The 21,756-nt window shown below is 52.2% G+C and overlaps 1 protein-coding gene across 4 annotated transcripts in view; it reads left to right on the forward strand.

The window, feature by feature from the left end:
• Vav2 (vav guanine nucleotide exchange factor 2) overlaps window positions 1-21,756 on the forward strand; it is a 163,809-nt gene that overhangs the window by 136,673 nt on the left and 5,380 nt on the right. The window contains exons 12-27 of one of the 4 annotated variants that reach the window (XM_085835084.1): window positions 392-478; window positions 2,790-2,875; window positions 3,556-3,688; window positions 4,453-4,467; window positions 5,845-5,954; window positions 6,903-7,004; window positions 7,304-7,392; window positions 10,009-10,025; window positions 10,581-10,602; window positions 11,888-12,015; window positions 13,836-13,910; window positions 15,153-15,205; window positions 17,153-17,269; window positions 19,097-19,184; window positions 20,275-20,398; window positions 21,058-21,144. In XM_085835084.1, the coding sequence (XP_085691210.1) occupies window positions 392-478; window positions 2,790-2,875; window positions 3,556-3,688; window positions 4,453-4,467; window positions 5,845-5,954; window positions 6,903-7,004; window positions 7,304-7,392; window positions 10,009-10,025; window positions 10,581-10,602; window positions 11,888-12,015; window positions 13,836-13,910; window positions 15,153-15,205; window positions 17,153-17,269; window positions 19,097-19,184; window positions 20,275-20,398; window positions 21,058-21,144 (1,333 nt within the window). The remainder of the gene's footprint in view (window positions 1-391; window positions 479-2,789; window positions 2,876-3,555; window positions 3,689-4,452; window positions 4,468-5,844; window positions 5,955-6,902; window positions 7,005-7,303; window positions 7,393-10,008; window positions 10,026-10,580; window positions 10,603-11,887; window positions 12,016-13,835; window positions 13,911-15,152; window positions 15,206-17,152; window positions 17,270-19,096; window positions 19,185-20,274; window positions 20,399-21,057; window positions 21,145-21,756) is intronic. The other 3 variants (XM_085835085.1, XM_029469945.2, XM_021183383.3) reach the window with 3 other exon arrangements.

Consider the following 21,756-nt stretch of genomic DNA (forward strand, 5'->3'; position numbering starts at 1 on the left):
GAATACCCAGGCTCTTCAGGGGAGGTGGGACAGGGACTGCATGAGAGCAGAAAGGTCTAAACAGTGGCTGTGCGTGACCCACTGTGGCTTATCCATGCTGGGCTGCATCTCCATTCTGACAGAGAAGGCCTCCTGAGTGAGGGGGAGCTTGGATTTGGGGGTTCCCAGCACCCTCTTCAGCATAGTGTGTACTCTGGGTTCAAATGTTGTGTTCTTCACCTTATTCCTTCCTGGTTCCCTATGTGTGGTGTTTTTTTACTCCCATAGCCCAGAGTTGGAGTGGCCCCAGGCAAGATGGAGGAAGAGTGTAGAATGACCAGCTGGGCTAGGAAGGGGCTGGGAGGTCGCCCCGTGTGTGACTCAGTGGCCCTGATCTTGTCTTGATTTCCAGGACTTGGCCATGTACATCAATGAAGTGAAGCGGGACAAGGAGACCTTGAAGAAGATCAGTGAGTTCCAGTGCTCCATAGAAAACCTGGTAAGCAGGCGGCCCTTCCGCCTCTGCAGACCACAGTGTGGCTGCCTGCGAAGCCTGCCGGGAGTAGGAGGGAGGTCGGGCGGTATCAGCCTTCATCCAGTTCTACCTACTGTGCGGATGAGGTCATCCACGTGTAGGGCTCAGGAGATGGACGTCCTATTGACAACCTGGCTCTCTTTCTCCCTTCCCAGCCTGAACCCCAGCGACCAGAGGCAGGACGCTTCGTCTGCTCTGTGGCCCTCCTGTTTCCCTGCCCTCAGGATGGGCAGTGGGCAGGGTTTGGTTTGGGGGTGGGACAACGGTCATCTCAACCTGAGAGCTGCCCCTTGTCTAGGAATCAGACCGGGGGCTGTCAGTCAGGGTTGGCCCTTTCTCAGACATACTCTGGGGAGAAGAGATGAACTGTTCCTGGACTCAGCCCTGCTTGGCCCCGTGTTGGTCTAGGTCTCTCTGTGTTGGGGTGTTCTGCATTAGGAGAGCCTAAGCATGCCCTTGCCCCCACCCATCGGATGTTAATAGCGCCCGCAACCCCAAGTCATGACTGCTCCTCCAAATGCCATCTGATTCCCAGAGTCATTTTGATATTGAACCATTGATTTTTTTTTTTTCCTCAAACATTCCCTCTTCTTGGTGATTTTCCTGGAGAGCTTGGCGGAGTAGAAACCTGGAAGCCCGATATCTAGGCTGGTATACCCATCTTCATCTCCAGAGGAACCCCCTACAGAGCTGGCTGGCTCATCAGAGGGCAAGGAGAACTGCCAAGCAGTGTCTGATGACTGCTCTGTCTACATGTGTGCTTGCATGCCAGAAGAGGGCGTCAGACCCAGGACAGATGGTTGCGAGCCACCATGTGGTTGCTGGGATTCAAACTCAGAGCCTTTTAACTGCTGAGCCATCTCTCCAGTCCATTCTTTTTTTTTCTTTTTTTCTTTTTTTTTTTTTTTTTTAAGATTTATTTATTTTTATTATGTGTAAGTACACTAAGCTGTCTTCAGACACTCCAGAAGAGGGAGTCAGATCTCATTACAGATGGTTGTCAGCCACCATGTGGTTGCTGGGATTTGAACTTTGGACCTTTGGAAGAGCAGTTGGGTGCTCTTATCCACTGAGCCATCTCACCAGCCCTCTCCAGCCCATTCTTATGCGTCATGAGTGTGACCTGAAGCATGAACATTTGTGGGGTTCAGGCCACTTGCCAGTCATCCCTGCTTTCTGATCACTGCACAGTAACATGCTGCTTTTGAACACAGGGGAGTTTGCTTTGGTGCTGTGAGTCATGTTTGCTCTTTAAATGACAAGGAATGGGATGTGGGTGTGGTTTAGTTGGCAGGGTGCTTGCCTTTCGTGCACAGGGCCCTGAGTAAACTGGACTCAGGGTCACTAACTGTAATCCAGCATCTGGGGCAGGGGAGGAGGAAGGCGGAGGCAGGAGGATCAGCGTTGTCTTTGGCCACACAGCATCCAGGCCAGTGTGGGATACTCCAGGCCCTATCTCACAAAGAACGATGATCCATGGATCTCGGTGTTTCTGGTATAGGATAGCCAAGCTGCTTGCAATCTTGGTGCTGTCTCTAGGTGAAGGCACCTGCATGTCCTGTGTGATGGGGACAAAGAGGCATAGCAGAGTCCCCGAGCAGATGTGAATCATGCTCTGTGTCAGGCCAAGGCCAGCCTGTGTCATACTGAAGTCAAACCTAGGAGTTTTCACAAAGTACAGGGACCAGGCCTCCAGGCCCATGTGACCACCCACAGGCATAGCCACTTCCCCTGGAACCCGACCTCTGCCTTCTCCTGAATAGACTTGTCCCTTGAAAACTGCACAGAGGACAGTGGAAAGGCAGATCTCTCTGTATTAAACAGAACAGAGAGGCACAGTCCAAGCAGAAGCGGAAATGGAGACTTGATGGCCAGTGGTGGCGGGGCTGGGCATAGGTTGCTTTCTGAGGAGGATGAACCCGGCTGGACCCCGCCTGTGGTTGCCGCTCAGTCCAATGGTGCTGCTTGCTTTCTTTGTTTGCTCTTAGGGCTGGACCTCTGGCTTTTCCTACAGCTCCGGGTTCCACACAAGGGCTGCCTGTGAGCATGACCAGACGGTCAATTGCCCTTTGTTCCCAGGGCTCAAGGGAGTCCCCATTGTGGCCCCCTGAGAGGGGACAGGCTTAGCTCATTCATGGGCTACCCAGTCACCGCAGGCACATTTTCCTAGATCACACCTGGGTCTTTCTGTTCTGCCCTGGGCATGCCTACTTTTCTCCCTGTCTAGCAAAGCAGAGGTTGTCCACCCTTGGACTAACAGTCCTTGCCTTTCCAGCAAGTGAAGCTGGAGGAATTTGGGAGGCCAAAGATTGACGGGGAGCTTAAAGTCCGGTCCATAGTCAACCACACCAAGCAAGACAGGTGAGTGGGGTGATGTTCAGCACCCCATCCCCCTTTAGCCTGGGGACCCCACTCCCAGGAAGCCTGAGACAGACCCTCCTGTGGGAAGAAGGACAGCAAGGCAGGCTCCATGCAGCTGTTTAAATCACTTCCTTTCCTCTCTCCACAATCCTCTGTGTCTGTCACACAGCAATAGCCACACAAGGGCACTGCCCTGCCTGTGGTGGGCCGTGAGCTGGCCTGGGAGTCAAAGCTGGGACACAGAGAGGTCTGGCCTCTGGGGAGCTCCTTGCCCAGTGGGAGTAGATAGGCAGGTGGGGGCGTGGGGGCGGAGTCAGGACAAGTCAGCCGTCTAGGAGACATCACAACAGACTTGGGTTCTGGGGGCACAGAGGAGAGAATTGGTAGTGGCCTTTGAATAGTGCTCCAAGGGAGATAAACACGGAGGGCCGAGGATCTTCTGCATGAAGGTGGCATTCAGGACGGCTTTATGGGAGCAGTGGCTTCCTGACCGAGAGTCATTGTACCATGTGGACCTGACAGAAAGGAGGGTCTCACCTTAGAGAGAGGGCAGCCTGTACAAGCCTTGGCCCTCTTGGTCTAACACACTGGCTGTGGTCTCAGGGACAGGAGTCAGGCAGGGATATAGGCTCTTCACATAGAGCATGGCTGTCCTGACACTGGGTGCCCTATGTGGCCAGGTACCTGTTCCTATTTGACAAGGTGGTCATCGTGTGCAAGAGGAAAGGCTACAGCTATGAGCTGAAAGAGGTCATTGAGCTGCTCTTCCACAAGATGACTGATGACCCTATGCACAACAAGGATATCAAGAAGGTGGGTCTGGGTCTGGAGAGGGGCAGGTGCAGGGTCCTAACCCCAGGGCCAGCACATCAGGTGTCCCCTGCTGGCCTCCCTTTGTCATTATGACTGACTGGTAGTTCCCATGGTGGGTCGTAGGCATCCTTAAGACTCTAGCTTCCTGGAAGCAGAGGGGAGGTCATGCTTAGGGCACCAGTAAGAGCCTCGTTACCAGCCTTGACTTTTTAGTCTCAGTGGACCTGACTAGTTCCTCATTGTCTGTTGTAACAGCTCCATTCTTGCTCTGTCTCTTTTGTTGGGGGCTGGCTTGTGGTTTGTCAGGCTCTGAAAGCCAGTGGACTAGGACTGCTGGAAAAGGGGCTGTGGGTTCTAGGGGGTGGGGCTGTAGGGGTGGGGCTATGGGTACTGAGGCTATGGCTGTGGCTGTGAGGGGGTGGGAAACACAGTCTTGCTTCTGAGTACACCACCTTGTGTGTGTGTGGCCCTATGCTGGGTTGGGAACAAGAGCCAGTGGCTAAAGGCTCTGATCTTCTGTAAGTCCCCATATAGGACCAAACACAAGCTCTTCCTAACCCTGGTGTCTGAAGCAGGAGACAGTGACCAAGGCTAATTTCCAAGCTGCAGGACTTCTTATGAAGCCTTGGGAGAACACCTAGAGTGTTTGATATGTGGGTAGTATTCTTACCGTCCTGGGCTCTCAGCCTGCCCAGGCTGCAGTGTGGCCTGGCCAAGCCTCTTAATGACCTGTCTCCCTTTCCTTCCCTCTTCATGCTTCCTAGTCTCATGGGAAGATGGTAAGCCCCTGGTGCTCTCCCCCTGCCCCAGTGCTGTCCCGCGCTGCCCTTTCCAGACTTATGGGTCTGGGAAGATCAGACTTGTGGCCCTCCTCCTCCTTCCTCTACATCTCAGTCAAGAAAGTGACACATATTGCAGGTGTGACCTGGAAGCCAGCCTGCTCTCCTTCCTGGGAGGTAAAGATCAGAGGTCACTGAGCAGTGGCAGGCGAGGCTTCGTGATCTCTGCCCTGCAGATCTGTCTTCCTCTTCCCCATGTTCCCCCCTCTCTCTCTCCCTCCCTCATCCCTCCACTTCTAACAGACTAGGCTACACTTTACCTGGCATCGTTTGGAAGCCCTTTTCTCAAGCCTGTATATTTGGCAGGCCAGTAGGTCAGGCCTGGCTGCTGGGTTGCTCAGTTTGGTCAGACTCTCAACCATCTGACCCCAGCCTTTGTTTTTCCTGCCATTTTAAACTCAGGAATTGTTTTTTAACCCAGGAAGTGAAAGTGAGTGGGCAGGGCTATGGACCGCTCTTGGGCTGGTTCCTGGGTACCACTCCCGAGGAGTCTCAGGGACAGCAAGGATTTGGGTTGAAGTTCCCCGTGAAGGGGTGGAAGAAGAGTAGGAAGGATATCCTGATAAAGGGTGGGCCCTGAGCTTGGGCTGCCACATCTATGCACATACACACATAGCAGGCTTCCTACATACATAAAAGTGCACACAGCAGGGTCCCTGCATACATACACACATGCATGGGCACAGTAGGACACATAATGCATACACAACAGTATGCACACACACATACATGCATATGAGCCCAACAGGATCTCTGCTTGCATACGTGCATACATGCATGTGCACACAGTACTACCTATGCACCTGTACGCATGGGTCCATGTGCAGAGCATGATCTACAGGTCAGCGCATGTCCACGCATGATGTCCACACATGTGAAAGGAACTGTGGACATCCAGACACAGGCTTGGGTGCACACACACAGACAGCTCTATGTCCAGGAACAGAAACAAGTACCCATGCACATGTGCACATGTAGGCACAGTACAGACACACATCTTACACAGGAAAGCATACATATACTTTGACACATGTTCCTAAACAGCTTCACATATGCGAGCACTCTGGCCTGCTCAGGCAAGAACACAGTACACCCACAATCTCTTAATGTGGGAGGACACACATACGGGCACACAGCTAGGCAAGAGTGTATATGTCTGTACACAAGAGTGTGTCACACAAGACGTCGGCACACACATCCACATGCAGTGCTAGTGAACTTGTGTGCATCTGGTAGCATCCAAAACCATGCCAACTGCCAACTGCTCCTGTCTCCTACAAAGCCATGCCAGCTTCCAGCATGCCTCTGTCCCCACAGTGGTCCTATGGCTTCTACCTGATTCACCTCCAAGGAAAGCAAGGCTTTCAGTTCTTCTGCAAGACGGAAGACATGAAGCGGAAGTGGATGGAGCAGTTCGAGATGGCCATGTGAGTTTTGGGCAGGCCTGTTGGCTCTGGCTTCCTGACCTTCTCGGGGTCGTGGTGGGAGGTGGTTTTGACAGAGGCAACTCAGCAGATGTCCCAGGAGGCATCCGGTGTCCTGCTAGATGGGCAGAACCTCAGACTTGACAGCTAGGTTGTGACTTGGCTTGGAAGTCTAGGAAGTGTTCCATGTTGTTGAGGGGGCACCCCAACACATAGAGCAGAGGGGCTAAGGGGGTGGGAGTGGTGTATGCCACTGGCTCTACAGGCACTATGGGTTTGGGGATTTCTGGGGAACATACCACTCCTTGAGACTTCCCACATGGTGAGACTTAGGGACAAAAGACAAACCTTATGTGCACGAAAGTTCCTCAGCATTCAGACCTATGGCAGGGTGCAGTGTATAAGAACAAGTAACTAACAACTGAGAACGAGTCACTAGACAGTTGTCCAATGGGTTTTAATGAATGGCCAATCTTTACACTTGCACAGGGGCCTATGTACAATCCAAGTCACTGGAAAGCAAGCGCTGTGTTGGTGACAGTTGGCTTGATACCAGATGGCCACTGAGTGACCACTGATTCATGTACAGTGGCAGAGGGTGAGCCGTGTCCTGGCTCACAACAGAAGCTGCTCAGTTCTGAGGTTTTCCATGTAATGTTATCAGTCCACACTGGATTATAGGTAAACTATAGACCAGGAGGGACAACTGCCTTCACCTGCTAAGCTTGACACTCCTGGGCCATTTAATAACCTCTACAGAGTGCTCACCCTGCGGGCACTCAGGCTTGAGCCCCTCCCTAGCCCTCAGTCTTGCCCCCTGCCCATCTTAGGGAGAGCCAGGCTGGAGCGCAGACTCCTGGTGTATGTCGCCAGGCTCCTCATGCAGTTGTCGCTGTATTTGTGGGCTTAGGGAGTGCCTGGCTATGGATCACCAGTTTTCTCCTCCACCAGGTCAAACATCAAGCCAGACAAGGCCAATGCCAACCATCATAGCTTCCAGATGTACACGTTCGACAAGACCACCAACTGCAAAGCCTGCAAGATGTTCCTCAGGTAGGTGTCTTCTGTCTGTCCAACCCTGGGCTCCAGAATCCACTGCGTAGCTGCCCTGTGACACTGTGGCACCTGACCACCCCACCTTGGTGCCATGTAATGTCTCAAAGAACCAGGATGATAACTATGGGGGTCAGCAGCCATGGCTGTTGGAGGGTCGGGTCCCCTGCTGGGGACCATGGAGTGAGGAGACAGGCCAGGGTGGTCAGATGCTCTGGGGTGGACTGTCAGCCATCGTGATGACTGGCTGAGCATGCGGGGAGCTGCGCCCCACCTCACCCCAACCCTCCCACACACAGGGGTACCTTCTACCAGGGATACCTGTGTACCAGATGTGGCGTCGGGGCACACAAGGAATGCCTGGAGGTGATCCCCCCCTGCAAGATGAGTGAGTACTCGGCAGTGCGTGGAGATGGGCCCCGCTGATGCTCCTCATCGTGAGGACCACTTGTTCATGTCTGCCTTTCATCCAAGGGACACACCTGAGAGGCACTGAGGCCAAGACGGGAAGATAGTTGACTGGAAGGGATTATCAAAAGCTATAGCTGTTGCTCCTCACCAGAGTTCTTGTGACTTTTCCGTCCGTCTCCTCCATCTCTGCCCCACACCACACCCTGGGCCCAGGGTGTTCTCAGCAGGAATGCAGGCTTCTGTCATAAGTGGCCCCGCTCCTGGTTCTGGCACTATGTGCTTGTTCTCATGGTCATTTTTCAGATGAGGTGGCTTGAGACCGAGCCTCGCTGGTGCCAGGCACAGGAACTAGACCCCAGAGGCTAGGAGTGTGTGATTTGGGAGTGCGTTTGGAGTTTTGTAAATGGTGTTCCACCTCATAGTGACTAGTGCTCGCCAAAAGCCGATGACAGATGACAGTTCTGAGAGGTGTCAGGGCCTCACAGCTCTGTATAGGTAGTAGATCCTGCTGAGTGCCAGGCTCCATTCTCTGTGCTTCAAGTGGGAGGTCCCTGTCCTTACCACCACTGAGGATATACTGCACTAACACAGGAACCACCAACCAGAGGCCAGCTCACTCTGAGTCCCCGGGGCTGAGCTGTGACAGAATTTCTTCTTGCAGGACAGCTTTGTAACAGCCCTCTGTGCAGTATGGATCAGTCCTCCCGTGCTTGACAGAGTCCTGGGATCATTATCGGCTATTGAGCATACACCCTGTCACCTTGGTCTCTCTGGTCCAGATCAGCCCCAGAAATTGGATCTTGACAGTGGCTTTGACTTGGTCAATGTTGCCCTCTTGTGGCCATGAGCCCCTCATGCACGGCAGCTGCCATAGTTGCTTCCCACTTTCTGCGATTCTAAAAGTTAACAAACTTAGTTATTAAAATAGAATTTTAAAAATTAAAGCAGAAAGTAAAGAAAGGATATAGGATCGGGCATGGTGGCACACACCTTTGATTCCAGCACTCAGAAGGCAGAGGCACACAGAACTCGTGGTTGAAGCCAACCAAGGCTATAAACAAGACTCTGTCTCAGCAGAAGAGAAGCAGTGTGGTCAATGAGCTTGTTTAGACATAAAAGCATGGTGTGTGTGTGCGATACTCAGTGGGCAGAGTACCTGCAGGAGGTGGAGGCAGGAGGATCGGGGTCAACAACATCCTTGGTTATAGAGTGAGCTTGAGGCCAGCCTAGACTCCATGAGACGCTGCCTCAGGATGCACAAACAAAGCCACAGAAATAACTGAAGACAATGTTTAGGCATATTTTAGGTTTTCTTTTTGTTCTTTTTCTTTCTTTTTAGAAAATACATTTTCAGAGTTACTCCCTCCTCTTTTTTTTTTTTTTTTTTTTTTTTTGGTTTTTCAAGACAGGGTTTCTCTGTGTAGCCCTGGCTGTCCTGGAACTCACTTTGTAGACCAGGCTGCCCCCATCTTAATGATTAGATACTTCTTACCTGTAGAAGAAGTTTGAAATGTAGAGAAGGAAAAGAAGAGGGAGGGACGAGTCAGAGTTCCTTTAGGCACCAACAGGCACGTTGGGCATTTCCTTCTTATATCAGTGGGGTCATTGATCATTACAATGGTCATTACAACCCCTGGCTCCCAGGGGGTTGTGATACACACACGCACGAGTGCACACACACACTCGCATGCTAGGATATAACCCATGGCTCCATCAGTCCTCTGGTAGGGAATGCTGTTGCTCTCCAAGCTATGTTTCCTCTGATCTGCTCTAAGGCTAAGCGTTGCTTAGTTTTCCCCTGTGAACTGTGGCAATACCACAACTAAAGTAGATGGACTGGGTGGCCCCCGTGGGAGCCCAGATGCCCCTAGGGAGATACCAGCCCCTCCTGAGAGCCTTTCCATGGAGAGTCCCTCTCTCTCTGGGCAGAGCAAAAGCTGTGTTGCCATCCTGTGGAACATTGCTACCCACCATCATGTGCGAAAGAGTTTGTAAAAAACTCAGATGTTCCCAGAGCAGTCTTCAGCCACAATAGTTGGGGTTATTGAGGTCCCCCAGTCATACACTGTAGCTGTAATGGCCCTTGTTTTGACCCATGCTGAGGTGGAAGGACCACCTACCAATGACTGGGGTATGTCTTCCCTCCCACATGACAGCTGAGTGACTGGTGTCCTTGGGTATGTGGGATGGTCTTAGAGGATGATAGCAAAGGGGACCTGTACACCCACCTCTGTATCACCTACCTGTGGCAGGTATCACCAACAAGGTGTAGAAATTGTCCTGTGAGCCCCAGGCACCATCAGGTGACTCTGGCAGTTGTCACCATTCAGAGTTGGCCCATGTAGAGAAGCCCAGGCTTTCTCATGTACGACTTCCGGTCTGCGAGCCCCCTATGGCTCCTTAGAGCTGGAAGTCAGAATATGCTGTCAAGGTAACTTTCATAGGTACGAGGCTGGGTCTATGTGTGTATATGATCAGCCTCTGAAGGGAGCGCCTTGCGGTCAGCCAGCCCTCCAGTCGGGGGAATGCATACTGTGAAGGCCATCTCTCTGTCAAGGCTTCTACTTTGACCCCTGATTTGCTTCCTTTACAGGTTCACCTGCAGATGTGGTGAGTGCTCCCAGCTCTTCCTATTGCTTAGGACCCTGGCAGCGTAGAAACATGTCTCTGTGCATGCTCCCCTGGTGGCTCAGTAGCTGGCGTGTGTCTTAGCAGCTCACGCACTCTATCTCCCTAGTGCTCTCCAACTGCACCTCTGTGGTACAGCATGCCCATGGGCACGTAATCACTGAAGTCATTACAGAACGTAAGCCATGTCTCCTGAAAGCTGTTGATCCAGCCCTGTTATCCAGCCTTGAATGGATGCTCACTGAGCCCCACAAGGGCATGGAGATGCCTCTGCCATACAGCACTTAGTCGTGCTGACCAAGGCGTGTCCAGAACAGAGGCTGGGAGATGGTCAGGGAGGCGTCCTTGGGGAGGTGGAAATTGGGGTTGTAGAGTGGGATTGAGGAGCCCAGGGTTGGGTATGACAGATGTTAGGAGAGGGAAATAGTGTCACAGTTATCTACTGGAGGCATGGCTTGACACTCATGTCATGGGGCGGTGCTGATGTGGGACCCAGAAGTGCAACACCTTCCCTAACATCTGTCCTTGTTCTCACAGGATGCTCCTGGAGCAGGACCAGGTGAGTATGTCGAACTCAGCCACTTCTGCAGTCTGTATCCTCCCAACAAGCTGGGTCTGCGCCTCTTCGGCTGCCTCCCAAGGTTGACTTAGAGCCCACTTTCAGAGAACCAAGTGCTTTCCATCCACAGTTCGTAGAGGTGCCAGGCTAAGCACCAAGCCTGAATGATCAAGAAGCCCAGGGGTTACTGCCATTTTTCTGTGCCCCTGGATGCTGCCCAGGCTGTTTAAACATTCTGAATGAAACCTGAGCTTCCTCAGAGGAAACTCAAACCCCACCCAGATGTTACCACTGTTGGGCTATAGTGACCTGGACCAGGCCTGACAAGACAGTTCCATGATCTTTTGGAACATTTGGGGTGAGACTGGGGCCAGGTGACCCCATCTGAGGATAGCCTCAGATTCTTAGGTGTTGCATGAAGACACCATCCCATGCTAGCGCCGGCTACTCCCTGGCCCCGGCCATCTCATCACCTCCATGGCTAGCCCCATGCGGCGATGCTGCGGATTGTAACCCGGTAAAATCAAAACTCTAGAGGCTTGTGATTTATCAGTCAGATTTATATGAGTAAATTCTCAACCCACCAAATGCCCACACGATGAACTCACAACTTAATTGAGATAAATACAAGCTACTCACCTAGATGGGGCAAACGCACCCTACTTATTATTTAATTAACTATCTAAGAAATCCCAGTACTTATGGCTCCCAGGACTGTATGGTTCTGGCTCCTCTTCCTTTCCTATAGGTTCCATCTTATCTCCTCCTCTCCTTCCCTTCTTCTCTCCCTCTGTACTCTCTGTACTTGGCTCTAAAATTCTCAGCCCGCCTTCCTTTTCCACTGGCCAATCACAGGCACTCACCTCATCTTGTGCCTGCCCTCACCTATATGTAAACAACAATCCACACTTGGGTGCTCAGCCTATCTCTCTCCTGTAGTCCCAGGCCCACTTCTCACCCATTCTGTGGTACCTCATCTCTAACACGGGGCAGTGGGGGACGGGGCTCCCTAGCTCTACACTGTAGATCTAGCTCAGTGGTGTCTGGGAGAGACATAAAATTCCATGTAAAAATAAGTAGCTGTTACTGGAATATGCTGGCATCTGTGTTAACTTAGTAGATGTAGGAGCCCTATGGGGAGGATACAGAAGGGGTGATATACTCTTGTGTGTATGCGTTGGGCAACAGTTTCATGAAGGGTTCCCCAGACCAGGAAGGGTTAGTGATGGAGGGGAGCTGTCAGCAAGGACAAAGTCACTAAGTGAGCCATTTTCTTCTACCTTAGGTCCCAAGATGGTTGCTGTGCAGAATTACCATGGTAACCCCGCCCCTCCTGGGAAGCCTGTGTTGACCTTCCAGACAGGAGACGTGATAGAACTGCTCCGGGGTGACCCCGATTCTCCTTGGTGGGAAGTGAGTCCTGGGTCCTGGAGGTGGGGTACAGCCTTGCTCCTTTCCCTGTGCACCCCCCATGGCCAAAGCAGGGAGGTTAGGTTAGGGGTGATGCCATACAGTGATAGGAGAGGCTGCTTATCATGGCCTCTGCCACCTCCATTCTAAACATGAATTCTGCAATGTCTTCACAGAGGTGATTGTCACCCAGGTGGGATGCAGCATCCTTCCACTGAGACTCTTGTTTGCCCTGACTTTCCTGCCTTGGTGGACCCCACAGGCCTCACCAGATTCCGTCCCATCATGCCCTGCCCTGTCCTCAATGCCCCCATTGTGGTCAGCAACAGCTCACAGTGTAGGGACTGGCCCCAGGGCCCTGACTAGTGGGAGGAAGACAACTACAGGCCCCATCATGTTCTTGTGGAATACTTTACAGTTGGGAGCTGGAGCTTATTAAACCTTTAGTACCCTCTCTGTTGAGTCCCAGCCCCTAAGGAACCCCAAAAATACATGGCTAGCTTGAAGTACAGAGTTAGGATAAAGGTTGGTGATATTTGTAGTGTCTTATTCTCTCAAGGACACCATCAGTAATTGAGTCCAGACTACTGAGCTAGACACATAGCACAAGAGCTGAAGGATACAGAGGGATGCTCTGCATCCTGGGTGTCACAAAGGTACTGAGGGATGGATGCTCTGCATCCCAGTGTCATAAAGGTACTGAGGGATGGATGCTCTGCATCCCAGTGTCATAAAGGTACTGAGGGATGGATGCTCTGCATCCCAGTGTCATAAAGGTACTGAGGGATGGATGCTCTGCATCCCAGTGTCATAAAGGTACTGAGGGATGGATGCTCTGCATCCCAGTGTCATAAAGGTACTGAGGGATGGATGCTCTGTATCCCAGTTGTCACAGAGGTACTGAGGGATGGATGCTCTGCATCCCAGTGTCACAAAGGTACTGAGGGATGGATGCTCTGCATCCCAGTGTCACAGAGGTACTGAGGGGTGGATGCTCTGCATCCCAGTGTCATAAAGGTACTGAGGGATGGATGCTCTGCATCCCAGTGTCATAAAGGTACTGAGGGATGGATGCTCTGTATCCCGAGTATCATAAAGGAACTGAGGGATAGATGCTCTGCATCCTGGGTGTCACAGAGGTACTTAGGGATGGGTATTCTACATCCTGGGTGTCATAAAGATATTGAGGGATGGATGCTCTGTATCCTAGGTGTTACAGTTTTATACTGTTGCTGTGATGGAACACACTGACAGAAAGCAATCCAGCGTGAGGAGGGTTTCTTTGCTCCCAGGTCCAGGTTACAGGCCATCCTTGCAGGGAAGTCAGGCAGGGACTTGAGGCAGCCAGTCCTGTCACATCCACAGTCAAAAGCAGAGGGGAGGGTTGCATGCAGTACCCAGTTCACCTTCCTCACTCCTGCACAGAGCAGAACCCAAACCCAGGGAGTTTTCTGCTGACTCGGGCTGGGTCTTCTCGTCTCAGTTCAGGCCCAGAGGCAGGGCAGCCTGCTGTACACAGTCTCTCAGTGTGACTCTCTTCTCAGAGGATTCCAGGTTGTGTCGTATTGACAAACCATCGCACCAGGTCTTCATCTTCCTTACCACCTCTCTGGTGTCACCTGTTTCTTAGGTAGACTTGCAGAGACACTTGGCTGTTTTCTTGAGCCTTGGCATTACTTATCTCTAAAGTGGGGATGCCTTCGTCTCTCCTCCAAGTGGTGGAGAGGTCAACTAAGGTTCCAGGAGAAAGGTGGCACTCATGTCAGGCCTGGGATTTGTCAGCTGCAGGCACCCTCATGGCTCCTCATCGCTTACTCCTCCAGGGGCGGCTGGTTCAAACCAGGAAGTCAGGGTATTTTCCCAGCTCATCTGTGAAGCCCTGCCCAGTGGATGGAAGGGTGAGTCCTTTCCCTGATGCTTCACAGCATCCAAGCTCACAGGATCCAAGATGTAGAGAGCTAGGGCCAGCATGTCGGGTTGTCCTTGCTAGATGGCCACATGAGCAGCATCTGGGGCAGAGCCTAGGGGTGGACAGAGGTGCAATGTCTATTGGAGGTTTGGGAGCTGAGGATGTCTCAGTCAGTGTTCTATTGCTGTGAAGAGGCACCATGACCAAAGAAGCTATGCATTTAATTGGGGCTTGCTTATAGTTTCAGAGGGTTCGTCTGTTATCACCATAATGGAGCATGGTGGGAGCAAGCAACATGCATGGCTCTAGAGCAGTGGCTGAGAGCTACGTCCTGATCTGAAGGCAGCAGACAGAAACACGGCATGATGTGGTCTTTTTCAAACTCCAACAAGGCCACACCCCCTAATCCTTCTAATCCTTTCAAACAGTTTCACTCCCTGGTGACTAAGCATTCAAATCTATGAGCCTGTGGGCTCCATTTGAACCACCACAGTGGGCATCATCTACTCAGTGGAAGCTAGTGTAGAACCACTGCCCTTCGCTGTGCATCCTCTCAGGCCGTCAGAGCCCAGGGAGGAGGACACTTCCCAGACATAAGCCTGCAAACTGGAAATTGCCTTGTTTGGAATGAAGGCTAGGTGGCATCTTCCCTCTGAGTCTGTCTTGGCTCTGGTGTCAAAGGCAGCCCAGGGTTGTCCCAGAGTAAACTCGATTCCTGTTCTCCCAAGGACAGCTAAAAGTAAAAGTGACTTCCCCCGAAAGTGATGGAACAAAGAGCTGTCTCTGCTCACCCAACTGGTCATATACTGCTTGAAGGAACATTTTAAATGCTCAGAGCTCTCTGGACAGACCTGGGGAACCCATAGCAGAGGAGAATGGGGCGGGGGGGGGGGGTTGTGCTTCCTGAGTGTGGCTACCTCATGCCCACTCTTGGGTATTTCTTGTGGCCTCCAGCCTTTCCCTTTCAGGGACTGTTTGTTCCTGTTGGTGGCTCCTCATTCATTCATACCTTCGATGAAAACCAGTCATTCGCTCTGTCAACCCTCCTGCACATCAGCTCAAAGGAAGTCCTGGTAGTGCCTCCAGGAATGTTACAGTTCAGGGGTGCTGGGCTAAGTCCACATGAAGTTCTGGCCCATATAGACAGCTGGTCCTAGGATTGGGCTTCTCATGAGCTCCTCTGTCTCTCATGCCCCCTGGGGACATTAATATACCTGTGTTCTCTTCCCAGCCGCCTACTGGCCGCCCACCATCCCGGGAGATCGATTACACTGCCTACCCATGGTAAGTGGATTGTGGGCTGCAGTATTGGGCACTCGGTGGCCCCTATGTCATAGGGTATGGCCCTCTAAGCCTATGAGTGGGCCTGGGATGGGGGGTGGGTGGGGAATTGAGCCCCACCTAGGCTATTTCCTTGTCTCTAAAACAGATCAGCAGGCTCCAATATGTGTGGTAATGAGCCCTTTTCTATGCAGACTTCATTGAGCTTCATGGAAGCTGTAGAAAGTGATGTGTTTAGGGTCTGGGTTATAGTCATGCCTTTGGTGAGAAGAGGCAGTGTGTTACGTGAGAAGATGAAGGTGGTGTTTTGGGTATAGTCACAGATCATGAGTCTTGGGCTGATTCTGTCCCACATGGGCCCAGTGCCTACAAGAACTTGTCCTCAAAGCCGTTTAGCCCCACATGGGCAGCAAGCATACATACCTCTAAACCAGATGGGCTCATTTCCCAGTTCAGGCCAGTATCCCCAGGCTCACATGTGGCATTTGCAGGTTCCCAAGTCCTTGCCCCATCCTAGTACCTCAGTGTCTGTCCCTTGCATCTCTCTAGGCTCTACTGGGCCTGCTGCATACATGCCTACCCTGACTGCCTCTGACCTGCAGGTAGTGCATGGTTGCTGACAGAAATTAAGTGGTTCTCTCTTGATGGAGTGTTTGTTTCTTGTCATTTCTCTGTGGCAAACACCTGACCAAGCAGTGTAAAAACAGAAGGATTTCTCCTGGTTCACAGTTCTGGGTACAGTGCATCTCGGATTGTATGAGGTAGCTATTCACAGTGCACACCAGTCAGGAGGCAGAGAGAGAGACAGAGAGAGACAGAGAGAGAGACAGAGAGAAAGGGGGAAAAAAAAAAAAAAAAAAGAAACTAATGCTGACTCAGCCTTTTCTCTTCATTCTGAGGGCCCAGCTCACGGGACGGTGCCCACCCACACTTCCGTTAGCTTAATCTAGGTAATCCCTCAGACATCCAGAGATCTGTTTCCATGGTGATTCAGGTCAACAGTGAAGATTAACCACCACACAGTTATTTTCGTTTTAAATTGTTATTTTTTTCCTTTGATAACTCCAGACCTGTATATAGTGAATTTTAGTCACTGTACCCCTGTGACTGTCCATGTGACTCCATCTCCCCAACTTCTCTCCAGCTGGTTTCCTTCTTAGTTTTGTATCTTTTTTGTGTGTGACCACTGAGTTTAGTTGGGTTTGCCTGTAGGTGGGGGGCTGGGGGGGGGCAGTTCTTTTTTGTTTGTTTGTTTGTTTAACTAGAGTATGGGCAACTTACCAGTGGCTACCACTAAAGTGACCACCCCCACCCCAGCCAGCAGGAGATTTAATATGTTAGCCCTAGATCTACCCTAATTGTGCGCACTGAAGACGAAGCTCATGGTGTCATGCCAGGAATGTGGGGGTTGCTTTGCTGAGGGGACCAGCCCCCCCACCTCATTGCCCATTTATTTACTTATTTGCTTATGTACGTGCATACATGTATATGTGGTGGGAAAGGCCCTTTTTGCTCAGTTCTCATTCAACACAGGTGCTGACCTCCTCCAGAGTGTCTCTCCCAAAATGCCCCCTTGTTACATCTTCTCAAGTAGTGCAGAGAATCTAGAAAATGGGGTCTGGTAGAAGTTTGTGATTTGTGACCTGAATAGTCTCCCCACCTGGCTGTGGCGCTCTCTTATCTCTCCCCTGTGATGTCTTTACCAGATACCTTTGTATGCTTGGCTTGAGGTTCTGGTCCCCACATTGTGCCCTGTGTATCAGGACATGGCCACATACCCCCACCCCCCATCAGTCATGTGTCTGCTCACCTTAGAGGGTCAGACAAGGAGCAGAGCCCGAGGCAGGTGGCACACACACACACACACCCCAGGACCACTCCACCTGCACACACACACCCCAGGCACTGCTCCGGCAGCATCATGTCTCAGCTCTGGTTTTCTGACCCCAGGTTTGCTGGCAACATGGAACGGCAGCAGACGGACAATCTGCTCAAGTCTCATGCCAGTGGGACCTACCTCATCAGAGAGCGTCCAGCAGAGGCAGAACGCTTTGCCATCAGCATCAAGTGAGCTGCAGCCCTGGGCCCATAAGTGTCCCTCTTTAGCCTGCTACTGGGGGGGTGGAGTGGGTCTTCTCTCTGATGCCCAGGCTAGAAAATCCCAGACAAGATGGAAGCAGAGGACACAGGCTACCATCAGGTCTCCTCACGTGTTCAGGGCTCCATGGCCACGTGTCATCCAGCTAAGGGCTGGGTTGAGTGTTTTCAGAGAAAGGTGGGCTGGCGGGACACTGAGAAGTGCCATCAGAGGTCTACTGGCAGCCAATCCAGTGAGTCTTATGCAGGATGTACGCATCACGCTGCTTTGTGGCATCTAGGGACCCTTGGAGACTTTCAGCAGTGCCCATGGTAGCCTTGTAGCTTGGGCTACAGGTCCTTGATCTGGGCATCTTTCCTCAAATAAAAAACAAACAAGACCCTGAAGTTTGTTTTCCTCAGCCCAGGATACCCATGGGCACAAGTCTTAGACCTGTTACTAGGTGTTTAATTTGCTGTGATTCAGTGGGGTTATGCAAGTCCTGAGCAGGGCTCCTGGGTGAAGCAAGCTCTGTGATCTAGCTAGCCTCTTGGTAGCCATAGTAAGACAGCCTCTTGCTGCAGTGACAGAGGCTGGGAACAGATGCCAGTGGATGCAGGAATCCTCATGGCCTTTTGGGCGGGTGGGCACTAGGCTCTGCTGGGCAGCCACAGGACCTGAACACAATATTTCTCCTCTTCCTTTGGGGTATGTTTTTTTCTACCTCTGCACTGGGCTGGGGTTCAAAGCGTGCCTGTCCCAAGCACCCTGGGCCACAGAGTCTGGCCCAGGCAGGTACACACACAGCTGGTATATGCATCTGGCACCTGAGGAAGATCACAGATAGAGACCACCGTAGCATCTAAGGCCAGGCCCCTGCTCTCACTGCTCTCAAGGGACTCCCTAGGGTGTGAGGGGTGGAGATAAGAATCTGTGGAACTAGAAGGGGCTAGAGCCGAGCAAGAGGCCCCCATGTCTCCTTGCTTCAGGAAGGTCACACTGCCAGGAGCCATCACTTTCCCAAAAGGTCCTATGATGTTCAGGGTCTAAAGAAATTCATAGCCTATATCCAGCCCCACACAATGACATGGCAGCCAGCACTCCCACATCCTAGGAGTGTCCACAGTGCCTTGTGTCTGCCCAGTCTTTAGGACACCACAGTGAGGATCCTATTGGTCTGGCTCACAGCACATGTTAAAGCCACGTGAACACAGGTAGGTGTCTGCAGTGGTCCTGTGAAGCAATGCTTGGTCACTCATTCATTCAGTCTTAGGGTATTGAACCAACCTTGCATTCCTAGGATGTCTCTATCCCTGAGCACTGTTCAGTCCATGTTACATGTTTGGGTCATGTGCAGACATATTTAGGGAGATAGGTTCTCTTGCTTCACTGACTGAGTTCTTACACCCATGGACATCAGGACACTGGCTTGAGATTGCTGTCCGTGTGACATCTTGAACCTTGGTGTTGCCTCACATGGGCTGGGCTGTCATTTGCTGGGAGCCTTCCAAGGCTCTCTAGGTTAGATACACTTGAACTAAAGATGATGAGGGCGGGGCCGCTGCCTCTGGGACCTGATGAACTTGTGTTCCGTGCTTTGGAGCCTCCTATAGTTAGGGACTGAGGTCAGAGTTGGTAGTGGGGACTCTAGGGTATGGACTTAAAGTAGGCAGGGAGAGATATGGAAGATCTGCTCAAATGGAGTGGGCCAAAGGCTGGAGAAGCAGCTGCAGAGTCAGTGTAGAGGTGTAGGTCAGGATCTTTGCGGAAGCAGATCTGGAATAAGCCTGGGGCTGTCTGACTGTCTGTCTATCCAGGTTCAATGATGAGGTGAAACATATCAAGGTGGTGGAGAAAGATAGCTGGATCCATATCACGGAAGCTAAGAAGTTTGAGAGCCTCCTGGTACGTGTACCTGTAACTGTCACTGCTCCAGACCCTGGCCAGAGGCCCAAGGGCTCTCCACTGTACACTCTGCCCCCGATGATCCATTCTCTCTGCCTAGGGAGGGGTGATTCTTCCAGGAGAAATCTAGAGACACTTGAGAGGATTCCTGGGAACAGTTGGAGTCATGTTATACCGGAGTTGGGTCACTCCAAAACTTTCCCTAGCTCAAATGTCACCTTGGACACGAGATTACCAGCTGCCTCAAGCTGAGCCTCTCCTCGCGTCCTTGGGGTCAGCTCCACCAGAATGCAGTTAAAGGCATTCTATTCCTTAAAGTGACACTAAAATAGTTGTTTTTGACCTCCACCGCTCCCTTTTGGTACTAGCACAGAGCCCAGGGCCTTGCACATACTAGAAAACTGCCCTACCTCTGGGCCCAACCTCAACCCCAACCCTTTTTCTTTGTTTTTGGAGACAAACATGATGTGGCTCTGGCAGGTCTGGAACTCACTGTGGAGTTCTCTCTGCCTTCCTACTTGCTGGAATTAAAGGCATGTACCACCATATCTGGCCCCGTATTTTTTTTTTTAAGTCACAAACATGGCTCCCCTGGCAGGACATTGGAGATTTCCTTTACCCCCTGTGACCTTCAGGCAAACAGAAAGTGCCTGAAGTCCTCTTCACAGCCCAGAGCTAACAAACAAACACCATCTGGTGAGACTGTAGGTGCCTCTTGGGGCAGCCAGGCCATGGTTCTTGGAGCTCCTACAAAGCCACAGCACACCTCTTTGTGTGGCCGTCATTCATAGCTGTCCAGTCCTCTCAGTGGCTCTAGCCCCGTGGCATTCTGCCCTGCAGGTGTGTCTCCCTCCAGCATGGATGGCACAGTCGTCAGCAGTTTCTTTTCTTTGGCATTCTTTCCATAGCATTCTTTCAGAAATATTTGGGAGCCCTGCGCCTGAGGGAGAGGTTTTTGAGGCACTGGCCATCCTAGCTGGGCTTGGCTGGAGTGAGATTGAGGGAGGTCTCAGAGGAGCCCATGCCTTGAACCCAGGAGGTGGGAGGGCTCCTGAGTCTCCAGCAGTTGGTGAGTGTGCACCCCCTGCAGGAGCTGGTGGAGTACTACCAGTGTCACTCACTCAAGGAAAGCTTCAAGCAGTTGGACACTACACTCAAGTTCCCCTACAAGTCTCGGGAGCGAACCATCAGCAGGACCTCAAGCCGGTCTCCAGGTAATGCCTGTGTCCAGGGGTATCTACTCAGGCCACGTGAAGGGCCAAGGTCTCCCTGTCCCCCTGGGTTGTTGCCCAATCCCTGAATGTGGACCAGGCCCCCTCCACATCTATCAGTGGCCCTGACTCACACCCCTTCTCATTTCACGTAGCAGAGGGGTTCTACACTTCTCCCCTGACTCTTGGCACCTGTGCTAGGAGTTGACAGTAGTGAGAAGCAGTAAGGCAGGATCCGAGAACAGATCCCTCCATGGGTGCCCTGGGGCTTTGGCTGTTCAAGGCAGCTCTCTGCCTACGGGGGGGGGGGGGATTTCAAAGCTGATGACAAGGGTGCAGCCTGGACCTCAGGGTAGAGAGAGGCCCAGAGCATTTGGCTTCTAGCTCAGGGCTCTTTCCCCTGAGTTCCCCATATCTCTAGTCTACAAGACTATGGGATCTTCCTTCCCCCACCCCAGATAGAGCAGACCAGCAGAGGCTTGCCAGCCTCCATGACAGTTGGCCTCAGTGTCCTTTGAAGACATGGTTGTAGAGCAAGCAGTGGCCTAGCTGTGCCTGTAGTAGGCCCCTGCCCTCCCCAGCATCCTCCTGAGGTAGAGCCTGGCATCGCCCGTGGCTCCTTGGCTCTACCCTGTCTTACGCTCTCTCTTGCCTCTTTGCAGCTTCCTGCGCTTCCTACAACTTTTCTTTTCTCAGTCCTCAGGGCCTCAGCTTTGCCCCCCAGGCCCCCTCTGCTCCCTTCTGGTCAGGTACCTCTACTGCTCAGGGCCCAGCCTGATGGGTCCCCCTGACTGTGCAGCCTGGTGCTGGGGGGTGGGGACGGCTGGGGATCTGACCAAGGCTGCTGCACATGAGGACGCATTTGGTAGGGCTTGTCCCTGGTCACACTGGTGGACATGTTCCTGCCTCATCAGCTTGTCATCCTTCACGGCCACTGAGAGCTTTGCCTCTGGTTTGGGAGATGGGGTTGGGGGTCAGAGCTGGTGACTACTCTGCAGCCAGGAGAGCTGCCATGGGAACAGGAATGAGTGTGGAGGAGAGGGTTTTAGTCATCCCTAGTCTGACGTGCTTTCTGCTGCCAGAGCCAAAGCCTTTCTGTGTAAGGCCATGTGTCCCCTCACTGCCATTGTCACCTGTCCCAGGACTCCTGGGTTCTGGGCTGAACAAGTCCACTGGGTTGCAATCTAGTTTGAGGACCAGGGGTGGGGATGGTCAAGGCATGGGTGCCTGCTCTGTTCACCAATGGCATGCTTATTGCTTGTGATAGTGGCCCAGCACTGGTGGTGATAGCTCAACCCCCCATTAAGTGCATGCATAGATGTGTCATATGCCCAAATGCAGGTGTGACAGGCCCTCAGCTG

Source organism: Mus caroli, unplaced genomic scaffold (genome assembly GCF_978045245.1).
Source record: "Mus caroli unplaced genomic scaffold, Mus_caroli_1 scaffold_2, whole genome shotgun sequence".
Classification (NCBI taxonomy): domain Eukaryota; kingdom Metazoa; phylum Chordata; class Mammalia; order Rodentia; family Muridae; genus Mus; species Mus caroli.